The following is a 12,619-nucleotide window of genomic DNA, read 5'->3' on the forward strand; positions in this document are numbered from 1 at the left end:
AGGATGCCAGTCCTGGTGTTACCCTCCACCCACAGGAGGGCCAGGCTCGGGGGCTGGTCATGCAGGTCTGCCGGACTCCAAGGGTCCTTTTCCCACCCCTGCACGACCTTGGGTGACCCCGCGTAGACCACCTGGGAAGAGGGATGTGCGCACATCCAGGGTCAACCCAAGATTCAAACGAAGGGCGCAAACCACACAGGAGGACAGGTGGAGACGACCACCCAGGTGGCCCACCTGCGGGGCACAGAAAGCCACCTGCAGGGCAGGGCTCTCTCCTACCACCAGACCCCTTGTTTCCAAGTCAGGCACCTCCAAGGTGCAGCCTGAGTTGGGGCATTCATTAAGGACCCCTGTATTAGATACCAAGCACTAGCACTGTCTTCCAGAACAAAAGGTAGAGAACATAAATTCTGAGGCAGGAACAAGCAAAGGGCTAAGAATCCAGAGTCTGCCAAAGTCGACTGCCCAGGTTCAGGTGCAGCTCCGGCAGCTGTGTGACCTTGGGCAAGTTACTCCATCTCTTTGAGCCTCGGTTTTCCTCATCTGTCAAATGGGATCACACCTCCTATACAGACATGCAGGCGAAGGGGCAGAGCTGAGGACAGGGCTCGGCCCGGCGTCCGGCCCCGGCTCGTGTGATTATTACTGTCCCCCCAGAGGAGATTTCAACGTGGCTTCTCCCACCGTGGTGACTCCCATACAAAGCCGGTGCAAATGATCATTACAAAACATCCGTCACTTTCATCATAATTCTCCAAGTTAGAAATCACTCTGCTCTACGACTGAAAGGCATCCCTCCTCTTACTTTTTATCCTCCCAATATTTACGAAGAGGTAAAAACTTGGAGCTAATTTACCATGATTTCTGGGTGTGGCTTATAGGAAAAAGCACAGACAGCAAAGCCATTAAAATAAAAATAGAAACAGAAATTTGCAGCAGCCTCTGGGTGCTGGCATCCTCATTATCTGAGTGCGTGTGAATTACAGGACTTAAAAGAGATTTAGTCACAGACGAAAGATAACATTCCTTTCCACACAGCTGTTCTGGACACTATTAAGTGGAGAGAGACAGTCCTTCACTTGTATCAGAAACCTCATCTAGGGCAGGGTCTATTTCTGGTCCTTACCCTGTGGGTCAGTGGCAGCGACCCCACCATCCAAATATACGATGCACACAATGCCGGCAGCAGGATGCCTGCCTGACTTCCGGGAGACCTGCTGGTGGCAGAATCGGACCCGGACAGACTGGGAAACGGGTAAGGCGGACGCTTTGATTAAGATTCGGATGGAGGTGCCTGCCAAGGGCGCCTGTCAGTACCTGTACAAAGTGCATGGGGACAGTATTGGAGAATGGGGCCCAGGCAGGCCTCCATACACCTGTTTCAAGTTTGCTGTAGGAAGGGTGTGTAAATAATTCGAAACGGTCTAAAACTATGATATGCTTTCAGAAGAAGAGGGAAGACTCTCAAACAGAGATGCTTCAGAGAGGCTGTGAGCTGCTTCCTGCAACTCTGGAGGGAAAGTGCTGCTGAATTGGGGGATTTTTCTGCTAAACGGGTCTCCTCTGCAGAGAAGCCAGAGGCTCAGTGTTAGAACAGATGCTGTCCGAAGGAAGAAACTTCTGGAGCCCAAGGATGGCTCTCTCTGTGAGCTGAGAAATGGCGGGATTTCCCAGCCCCACCTGTGGTTCGTGCTCTCGGTAAGGCCACCTGCCACGTGCCAGGCACTGGTGTGCAAACAACAGTAAGCAGGTCGCCGCAGGCCTGGGTCGATATTGGCTGGGAAAGATGGAGCGCTAAGAAGAGCGTGAACAGACGGCCACGGTGCTAGGGTCTCCAGGACCACCCTCAGGTTTGGGGACTCACGAGAGGGGCTCCCTGAACTCAGGTACACTTGTACTCACGGCCGTGATTCACTACAGAGAGGACACGAAGCACAGTCAGCAAAGGGACAAGGCGAGTGGGTGACGCCCGGGTAAACCAGGCACAAGCTTCCAGAACCTTCTCCCCATGGAGTCACGGGACACACTTAATTCCTCCACCGAGGAGTTGGGACCACACGTGTGACAGGTCGTCGCCCCAGGAAGCTCACTGGAGACTCAGCGCCCAGCGTTTTTCTTGGGGGGCTGGTCCCGTGGGCACCATCTGCCCGCACGGAGCGGGAAGACAGACCCCAGAAGGAAAGCAGGGCCCCAGTGTGCACCCGACTCTCTGTGCAAACAGTTCAGCGCAGGGAGCCACTCTCCCAGCCTGAGAGGGAGGGGACCCTCCCCAAGTCCACGTTCTTGGACGCCAGCGGAAGGCCGACCCCTTGAGCAGGCCTTTCTAAGGAGAGCAGACAGGCTGCTGGGTCGACTCTTTCGTGCACGCTCAGCGGCGAGGGCCACACGGGAACTGGGAAGGGGGCTGTGTCGGGGCCATTCAGATGGTGTGGCCGGTGGTATTTTCCAAATACGGCCAGGATGCAACCCCACCTCACATCTCACCACACGGGTCTGCGTGGCCCCCATTAAGAGACGGGTGTCTAGTGTCACCTCACAGCAGTCAGGATGGCCATCATTTAAAAATCTACAAACAATAAATGCTGGAGAGGGTGTGGAGAAAAGGGAACCCCCCTACACTGTTGGTGGGAATGTAAATTGATACAGTCACTATGGAGAACAGTATGGAAGCTCCCTAAAAAACTAAAAATAGAGTTAGCATATGATCCAGCAATCCCACTCCTGGGTATATATCCAGAGAAAACCATAATTCGAAAAGATACATGCACCCCAATGTTCACTGCAGCACTACTGACAATAGCCAGGACATGGAAGCAACCTAAGTGTCCATCAACAGAGGAATGGATAAAGAAGATGTGGCACATATATACAATGGAATATTACTCAGCCATAAAAAGAATGAAATAATGCCATTTGCAGCGACATGGATGGACCTAGAGATTGTCACACTGAGTGAAGAAAGTCAGACAAATAGAGAAAGACAAATATCATCTGATATTGCTTATATGTGGAATCGTAAAAAATGGTACAAATGAACTTATTTACAAAACAGAAATAGAGTTACAGGTGTAGAAGACAAGTTTATGGTTACCAAGGGGGAAGATGGGGGAGGGATAATTTGGGAGATTGGGATTGACATATACACACTACTATATATAAAACAGATAATCAACAAGGACCTCCCATACAGCCTAAGGAACTCTGCTCAGTACTCTGTAATGACCTATATGGGAAAAGAATCTAAAAAAGAGTGGATATATGTATATGTATAACTGATTCACTTCGTTGTACAGCAGAAACTAACACAACATTGTAAATCAACTATACTCCAATAAAAATTAATCTACAAGAAAAATTTTTAAATAAAAAATTTTTTAAAAGAGATGGGTGTCTACTTCCCTACCCCCGACCTGGGTGGGCTGATTCTACGGCAGAAGCGATGAGGTGTGACTTCCAAGGCCAGATCACAAGTGTCAGAACCGGAGGCTGTGTCTCTTGGAAGCTCCCTCCTGGGACCCAAGTTCCCATGCAAAGGCCTTGTGGAGCGGACCTGAGGCTCAGCCCACAGCCCACCTGAGCTCCCCACCGGCAGACAGTGGCACTAACCTCACAGGGGCTCTGGACTGAACTGAGTCCTCTCAAAATTCATGAACTTAAGCCCCTCACCCCCAGTACCCCCAAATGTGATTGTGTTTGGAGACAGGGCCTTTAAAGAGGTGATTAAGGTTAAATGAGGTTGCTGGGGAGGCCCCAAGCCAGTCTGACTGGCGTCCCTGGAAGAAGAGGAAACTTGGACACAGGGAGAGACAGCGGGGCGCACACAGAGGACATGGGCCACGTGAGGGCACAGCCGTCGGCAAGCCAAGGAGAGAGGCCTCGGACGAAACCTTGATTCTGGACTTCCAGCCTCCGGAACTGTGAGAAATTTAATTTCTGTGGTAGTTTGTTACGGTAACCTTACCAGACTAATACACCAGCTGTAGTAGTCAGGGTTCCCCAGAGAAACAAAACCAGTAGGAGATCTATAGACATACAGACAGACACTTACTATGAGGGATTGGCACATAGTTATGGATGCAGAGAAGCCCCATGGTTTGCCAGGAACAAGCTGCAGACCCAGGAAAACCAGTGGTACAGGCCCAGTCCAAACCTGAAGGCCTGGGAACCAGGATGCTGGTGCCCAAGGGCAGGAAAGAGAAGAGGGACGGCTCAGCTCTGAGCACCCAGGACTCCTGGATTCCATCCCGGGAAAGACCTCACGAAGATTCACATACTCGCACCCAGTGACCGGTGGAACGAGTCACCTTTCCAGAAAAATATTACAATTATGCAAAATCAGCATCTTCCCAGGTAACCAAGGTCACCAGTCTCCAAAGGGCAACAGGCACCCCACCTTGTCCTCCCTCCCCCCCAACTGCAGAGGACACCGTGCAGACCCCAAGTCACTGGGACACGGCCCCTCTCGGCGCCACCGTCCCAGCCAGCTCCCCAGTCCGGCTGGGAGAAGCCTGATGCAAGGGGTGTGAGCTGCCGTAGTGGTGTTTTTCCTTAAAATAAACTGCAACTGAGTTCTGGAAGAAATCCCAAAGGCAGCAGGTTGCCTTAATGAAGCTCAAACAGAGGAGGGGTCGGGGGACTCAGTGCCCTGGTTTTATTAAGTCACGAGGACACAGGTCTCCACGGGCACAGGGGGAAGGCTCCTTCTGGGGGTATGGGGGAGGGAGGAGAGGCTGGGCCTTCAGAAGCAGCAGGGCCATGAGGAGGAACCCCTGGAATTCTCCAAACAGCTGACTCCTGTGGGCCGGTGCTTCTCGGTAAAAGGGGTTTCTTAAATGCAAAATGAAACGTTGATCGTTATCAATAAAACCATATATTTTATCAAATCAGAAACGAAACTCTTGCCCAAAACCTGCTTCAATGTTAGGTTCGGGAGACATGGTCCCCCCCGCTGTCACGTGCCTGCCCCCCAGGCCACCTTTCCTCCTCTGCCCATATGCACGGCTGGACGTTTCCACCAGAACCAATGGTTCCCTGAGTGAAACATTTGACTCCTGGATCCCTGATTAAAGATCTGTATTCAGGAGAGATAAATTAGGAGCTTGGGATTAACATATACACACTATTATATATAAAACAGATAAACAAGGATCTACTGTAGAGCACAGGGAACTATATTCAATATCTTGTAATAACCTATAATGGAAAAGAATCTGAAATATATATATACATGTATAATTGAATCACTCTGCTGTACACCTGAAACCAATACAACATTGTAAATCAACTATACTTAAATTTTTAAAAAAATCCGTATTTTACCTCATACTATTCACAGAAGTAAATTACAGTGGATTAGAAACATAAATGTAAAGAAAAAAGCTGTACACTCATTAAAAGGAAACATGGGTGAAGATGTTTATGACCAACTGTCCTGGTTTGCCCAGGACTCAAGGGTTCTCAGGACACAGGACTTTCAGTGCTAAAACTAGGACCATCCTGGGCAAACTGGGGCAAGGTGTTTGCTCTAAATGTGAGGCAGAAAGAGATTTCTTAAAGAAGACACAAAAGGCAAAGACATAAAGAAAAAGCTTGATGGGGGTTTCCCTGGTGGTGCAGTGGTTAAGAATCCGCCTACCAATGCAGGGGACACGGTTTCGAGCCCTGGTCCGGGAAGATCCCACGTGCCGCGGAGCAACGAAGCCCATGCGCCACAACTACTGAGCCTGCGCTCTAGAGCCCCTAAGCCACAACTACTGAGCCCGCGCGCCATAACTACTGAAGCCCACGCGCCACAACTACTGAAGCCCACGCACCTAGAGCCCATGCTCCACAGCAAGAGAAGCCACCACAATGAGAAGCCCGCGCACCGCAACGAAGAGTAGCTCCCGCTCGCCACAACTAGAGAAAGCCTGCATGCAGCAACGAAGACCCAACACAGCCAAAAGCAAATACATAAATAAATAAATACATTTATTTTTAAAAAAAAAAAGGCTTGATGAACTTCACTCTTCAAAACTGAAAATGTGGGGATGGAATGTACAGCTTGGTGACAATAGTCAATGGAACTGTATTGTACATTTTAAAGTTGCTAAGAGAGTAGACCACAAAAGTTCTCATCACACTCACACACACACACACGTAACTATCTGTGGCAATGAACGTTAACTAGACATATTGTGGTGATCATTTCGCGATACATACAAACAGCGAATCATTACATAATATACCTAAACTCATATCATGTTATATGTCAACCATATCTTTAAAAAGACAAACTTAAAAACTTCTACTCAACCAAAGACACGATAAACAAAATTAAAAGCCAAGCCGCAGGGAGAGCAAAAATCTCTGTAGCAAACAGAGGATTAGAACCCAGAACACACAAATAGCTCTTACACACCAATTACAAAAAGAAACTAACAACCCCACAGCAAAGAAGCAACTCACAGAAAGTGAAATCCAAAGGGCCAATTAGCATGAGAAAAACCTTCTCCAGCAATCTCGGGAATACACATTAAACCAAGAAGTCCCACTCTTCTTCTGTGGGACTGACAACCTTCAAGAAACTGACCTAGAGAAGCTAGCTCCTCAGACACTGCCCTTGGGGGTGACAGAGCCACTGTGGGCAACAACTTCGCTAAACCAAGCAAAATTTACAACAGGCTCCTTCTATGTCCCAGCACTTCCACGTCTTAGAACGAGCCCTGTAGAGAAACACTTGCACAAATGCACCGAGAGGATGTTCACCGAGGCACCGCCAGGAACAGAGGGTCTGAGGATGCCCTCCACAGCCAGCAGCCACAGAAAGTCTCAAACGGTGGAATATTCTAAAGCAATTAGGAAGAATCCACGAACCCAGATAAATCTCCCAGACACGCTGTTGAATAAAAACAGTAAGTTTCCGAACAAGACGGCTGTATTCAAACGCCACCTCTTTAAAAACACTTAGAGGAAACCATCCTGTACATCTTCTACCGAGACCCACATGCATGTGTCAAGACAGTCTGGTGGGAAAAACACTCATGGTAACAGGGGTTCCCTCCAGGGAGGGGCAGGGAAGGAGTGGTTTTCCAAGGAGATCCTGTAATGTTTTCACTTCTCACTTGGAGAAGGTGTTCATGAAATACTAATGTAATTATATATATACATATATATATATATTTTTTTTTCTCCAAAGAAACCTATTGCCTGCATGGGAGACCATCTCATGCATTCATCTGACAAATGTTTACCGAGTGCCAACTACAGGCCAGGCCCGTTCTAAAGCCCGAGGACCACTCATTTCCCTTCAAGCAAAAATGGAGTGATCAGCCAAGTCATCTTGGCCAAGTTCATCAGCCAGCTTTAAGATGATGGGGCGCAGATTTGGGTGGATGAGGGGTAAGTGGCGGGAAAATGTCCTGGGCAGGTGACAGGAGGGAAGGGAAGGTCTCGGCTGGATGGCAAACCCTCGCAGGATCTTCTACTGCTGCCTGGAGGTCGCAATCCCTGCCTTTGCCTTCAAACACAAACCTGTCACAGGAAAGAAGGCTGAGGCCAGAGGAGGATTCCAGATCCATGGTGGGTTCTGCAGGTCAGGTGCGCACAGGCATGGGGTTCCCGTGCTGCTGGGGCAGCTGGAAATGTGCTGGGGTTTGCAATGCCCAGCACCCACTCTCCTTCTGCTGCCATCACACTGATTTTCTCTGGGGGGGCGGCGGGGGGCGGTCCTCAGGCCTGGCTACGGAGGTGATGCAGGCTCCATCTCCGGCTGGGCAGCCTGTGGACTGGCCCGTGAGCTTGGACCTAGCCATGCAGCTCCCCTCATTCCCAAGGGCGGGTGGTGGGACCCAGCCTGAGGCCTGGACAGCCAAAAGGATGCTAGCGGGACCTACTGAGACTGCCCAGCTGTGGATTTACAGTTTCCTAAATTGTTGGTCACTTGCTACCAGAAAAGTCTGCTAAATACACCTGGTTGTCATTATGATTTCCAAAGAATTGGGCAGCTCAGCGCCAAGCTGGGTCTTCAGAGCTGCTGCCTTCGAGAGCCTGGCGCAGCCCTAACTCTGAGCCCTGGGCTGGGCCAGGGAGACCGGCATTCCATTTCCAGTGGCCTCGAGCAGCTGCTAAAGCCACAACTTGTAACGAGCATTGGCTCGAACATGTCATGCTCTCATCAATCATTCCTTTCCCTTCAAAAAAATTAAAAACAAACAAACAAAAAAAAACCACAACGCATTTGGTGCAGAAGTATCCCAGTACAAGTCAGCATTTCCAAATCCAACTTCGAAGTCTGGAAGAATAAGCAGTTCATTTGTTCCTAAATTAAAGCAGCACTGGCCACAGAAACAGCCCGTTAGCCCTTTAAGGCTGGGAGTTAGGATGCGCCCAAAGCAAGCTCCGGGAAGCAGCCACACAAATCAAGGGAGCAGAGCTTCAGGTGGCAGCCAGACGGATCCCCTTCCGGTTCCAGACGTTGGGAGGTCAGGGGACCCCTCCACAGCCTGACCATCAGAACACCTAGAGTGGCGGGCACATAGCCTGGCTCTACCCTGGGTCCCCGGACCCTTGCTCCAAACCAAAATTTGGTATTTGGACGGGGTCTTGCCTGACCCAACACTGAAATGCAACACTGAAACCCAAAGACTCAGCCCCGCGCCGGGGAATCTCGGATGGGAGGCTCCAGGACGCCAGCCCACCCGCCCCAAGCTTCAGACTCAGACAGACAACGGCCTATCTGGCACATCCTCGAAGATGTCAGCAGGCCTCTCCAAGTGAACATGACCTCCTCTCCCCAACCTTCCCCCCCACCAGTCTCCCTCCTCCTCCACCGAGCCTTCCACAAGTCCACAGAAGGAACTCCCACCCCAGGCTTAGACACAAAACCTAAGCAGCCAGCATCCCGGATTTCAGGCCCCCAAGGCTTCAGCGGGGCCTGTGAGCACCACCACCTAAGGGTCCCGGGCTGCCCACTGTCCCCACCCCGGCCCTCCCAGCAGCAGGTGGCCCTCTCCCCACCAGGAGCCTGCTGCCACAGGACGGCCAGTCATGCGATTCCTGAGCCTAAAGCTGGCCAATGGCCTCATACTACGCACGTGAAACCCCCATAGCTCAGTGGCCTCATGCTGCACACGTGAAAGCCCCATAGCTCATCAGAGGGTCCAGGGGCTCCTGGCCAGGCATGGCTCCTCATCTCCCCTCGCCCGGGGTCTCCAGCCGCATGACCCTCTTCTGTTCGCCAGTGCCACCAAGTCCCATGCAGGGCCTCTGCCACTGCTTTTCCTCATGCTGGGAATGCTCTCGCCCCCTATCCTCACATGGCTCCCTGCTTCTCCCCATTCAAGTCTGCAGCCAAACATCCCTCTTGGAAGACTCTCCCCTGGCCACCCCCAGCTAAAGCAGCTCCCATCCTCAATCACCGCCTCTCTGTCCTTATCTTCTTCCAACATTGCTCTGCACAGAGGTTATCTTTTCGTTTCACTTTATTTGCCTCTACACCCATTGTCTTTCTCCCCCCACCAGAAACAAAGCTCCCTGAGGGCAGGAAGCTGACCCCCCCACCCCTTGCTCTGCAGCATTCCCAGCATGTAGGTCAGTGCCTGAGCCATTTTCAGTGATTAATACAAACACTTGCTGACCCGCTAAACAATCGGCTTTCTCCTTGGCGAAAGTGGGTTAGCAGTGGCTGTGCCCTGCATCCTTCAAGGCCCATACAGAAGCCACAGAACTATTTTAAAAACGCCCAACAATTGAAATGAGCATGTGGGGCAGGAATTGCATCATGTCCACAGGCAGATCATGCACTTGTGACGGCTCCGAACACACTGCCAAGAGGCTGAAGGTCACCATTTGAAATGTCCTTTCTCAAAATCTAACCCCAAATACGCCTTGCTATAAACACAGTACCCAAGTAAAGGTTGGGGGGATGCTTTCAGGGGAGGAAGCTGGTGCTCGTGTGCACCCACTGTGTACAGGCACGGGGTGAGGGCGCCTCTGCCCCCACTAGAGGGTGAGTGCCGGGGTGGGGGCCACCTCCCTCTCGTCTGCTGCACCCCCAGGGCTCTGCACACGGTCTCACGCTTAGGAGTGCTTGATATTCACGATGAGTGGATTCAGCAACAGAAGGGCCGCCCATCCTCTAGGCTGGGGCTCCCCTCACCACACAGAGGTGCCCCAAAGCTTCTCCGCAGGCTTCTCATCCTCAGGGCCCCGCAGAGGGCCTGGCACACAACAGACTCTCAAATGACGCCTGCTGGTCCCAACAACCCCAGAGTCCCATGCTTCTCGACCCAGTGACTTGGTGGATCTCAGAGTTTCCCAACCTCCGCACTGCTGGCCTGGACTTGCGCATTCTTTTTCTTTCTTTTTCTGGGGGGTGGGGTTGGGGGCGGGGGGGTAAGCTTTCTGGGCATCATAGGATGTTCAGCAGCCTCCCTGGCTTCGCCCCACCGGATGCCAGTAGAACTGGGGGGAGGAGCTGTAACAACCAAAACCGGAGTGGGGGACACACCTGGTGAGAACCACTTAAGTCTCTAAACCAGTTTCCATACAAGCTGGATCCCAGAATCACCTGGGGCACTGGTTAAAAAGACAGACTGCAGGAGATTCTAAGGGGCAGGCCTGGGGTGGGATCCCCCAGGGATTCCAACCAAGGGGCCACTGGGGTAAACACTGGCCTAACTCTCCTAGGGCCGCACCCGTGTTCAGCCTGGTTGCCAACTGTACCAACGGCCAGCAAATCCAGGCAAAGCTCTCTGGCCTCCACAAGGGGAGACCTAAGCCCCCGCCCACTCCCAGGCCCTCTCCCCTGGACCAGGTGGAGCCCTGCCATTTTCCAGCTTTCTCGGCCCCTCTCCTGAGATCCTGTCCCTTTAACTGTAGCTGGACCCGCTCCAGGAGCAGGTGTCTGTCTGCAGGGGCCCTGGCAGCTCCCGCCCTGCACAGGTGGAGGGAGGCCCCCTGTCCTTCCTAGGGGGACAATGGACCAGGGACACGTGTGGAACTCTCACTGGGTAGCAAGCGCTGCTCACGTGATCCCAGCTACTGCCCCAAGACTTAAGTACCGGATCGCACCCCATCTTACAGATGCGGAAACCGAGGCACAGCGAAGTCAAGTGCCATGCGCACAGGCTCACGCAGCTAGTGCAGGAGGGTTCCAATCCCGGGACGGCCGACGCCAAGGCCAGCGCTCCGGACCACTGCGCGCACTGACTGCCCTTGTTTGCGGACAGAGTGGCCCGCCTGGGCTGCGGGGACAGCCCGAGCCAGCAGGCGCCCACCTCTGTGCTGGGGGCGCCGCGGATATCCCAGCCACACCGCGGCGTTCCAGGGCAGGGCGCGTGCTCCCGGCCAGCCGCCCCCCAGCCCCGCGCCCGCCCTCCGCGCCCGCCCTCCGCGCCGCGCGCTTACCTTGCGCCGGGCCTCGCGCGGTGGCGGCGGCGTCCCGGATCCCGAAGGCGCGGAGCAGCGAGAGCACGGGCGCCGGCCAGCGGGTGCGCCCCCCGCCCCGGCCGCGCATCCCGCCGGAGGGCCTCTCGGGGCTGCGTCCGCGGGGCCGCCCGGCGCCGCGCAGAGCCCAGAGCTGCGGGAACCGCCGGCGGGGAGGGGAGGGGAGGGGAGGGGAGGGAAGGGGAGGGGAAGGGAGGGGCGGGGGCGGGGGCGGGGCCGCCACGCGAGGCCGGCCTCTCCGCCGGGAGGGGGCGCCGAGGGGCGCCGCCGTGACCTTGATCTCCGGGACCCGGCGGGCTCCGCAGCCAGGGATGAGGGACCTCAGAGCCAGGACGCCTTGGAAACGTTAAAGGGAGAGTAGGGCGGGAGGTGCAGCCGCCCGCGTAATTACGTTGTAAAGAAGCTGCCCAGTTGAGCCGCTGTGGGACGCTGGGCGAGTCGCTTGACCTCTCTGAGCCCCAGTGTTCTGGTGTATAAAATGGGCGTGGAGAGGGTGAAAGGAGGTGAGAGTGAGCCTAGAACTGTGCCAGGGCCTGACCCTCCCGATGTGGGAGGCGCCTTGGCCGCCTTTGCTATAAGTGCTGTGAAATGCAGGAGGCATTGATGCGCTTCTCATACACTCGCTATATATATATGTACATATGTAGTATTTATCTCTTTAATAAAATAAAACATTACTATTTCGCTTGATGACAACCGTATGTGGGACGCTTGCTGCCACCAACCAGCTCAGGAACTGGGTGCCCAGGCCCCTCTCCCAAGGCCCTCTGAGCTCTAGTACAATCACAAGTCCTCCTCCACCCACAAGCACCTGGGAGCCTTCAGTCTTGAGAGAATGAAAAGGCTCTGCTGACTCTGGGGGGTTTGCGTTTGAGGCAGGGTCTCTGGCCTGAGATGGCCTCAGGGCCCTCGTCAGCACCAAGGCCATCAGACTGACCGGCTCAGTGTAACAGGCACAGTTCCTGAGCGCCCGAAAGCGACAACACTCGTCACCACCACCCCAACCCCATCACTGAGAACTTTCCAAATGCAGCTCTGCTCAGGGCCTCAGTGGTCCTCCTGTTCAGGCCCAGCAACTCCATGAGCAGGTGCAATCATATGGCCCATTTTACAGATGCAGGAGGGCAGGCAGCAAAAAGGAAGGACTTGTCTACGGCCACATGGATGCTGAGTGCCGTGCTGTCACTTGGGT

At 53.4% G+C, this 12,619-nt stretch overlaps 1 protein-coding gene across 7 annotated transcripts in view; it reads right to left on the reverse strand.

The window, feature by feature from the left end:
• PHACTR3 (phosphatase and actin regulator 3) overlaps positions 1-12,619 on the reverse strand; it is a 420,216-nt gene that overhangs the window by 221,704 nt on the left and 185,893 nt on the right. For 2 of the 7 annotated variants that reach the window (XM_082428329.1, XM_082428330.1), the window contains exon 1: positions 11,389-11,531. The exons of the other annotated variants lie outside the window; for them this stretch is intronic. In XM_082428329.1, coding sequence (XP_082284455.1) covers positions 11,389-11,497 — 109 coding nt within the window. In that variant the 5' untranslated portion in view covers positions 11,498-11,531. Of the gene's footprint in view, positions 1-11,388; positions 11,532-12,619 lie in introns of those variants that run through there. 7 annotated transcript variants of the gene reach the window in all.

This window comes from Balaenoptera physalus (assembly GCF_965194825.1).
Source record: "Balaenoptera physalus genome assembly, chromosome: 16".
Taxonomy (NCBI): domain Eukaryota; kingdom Metazoa; phylum Chordata; class Mammalia; order Artiodactyla; family Balaenopteridae; genus Balaenoptera; species Balaenoptera physalus.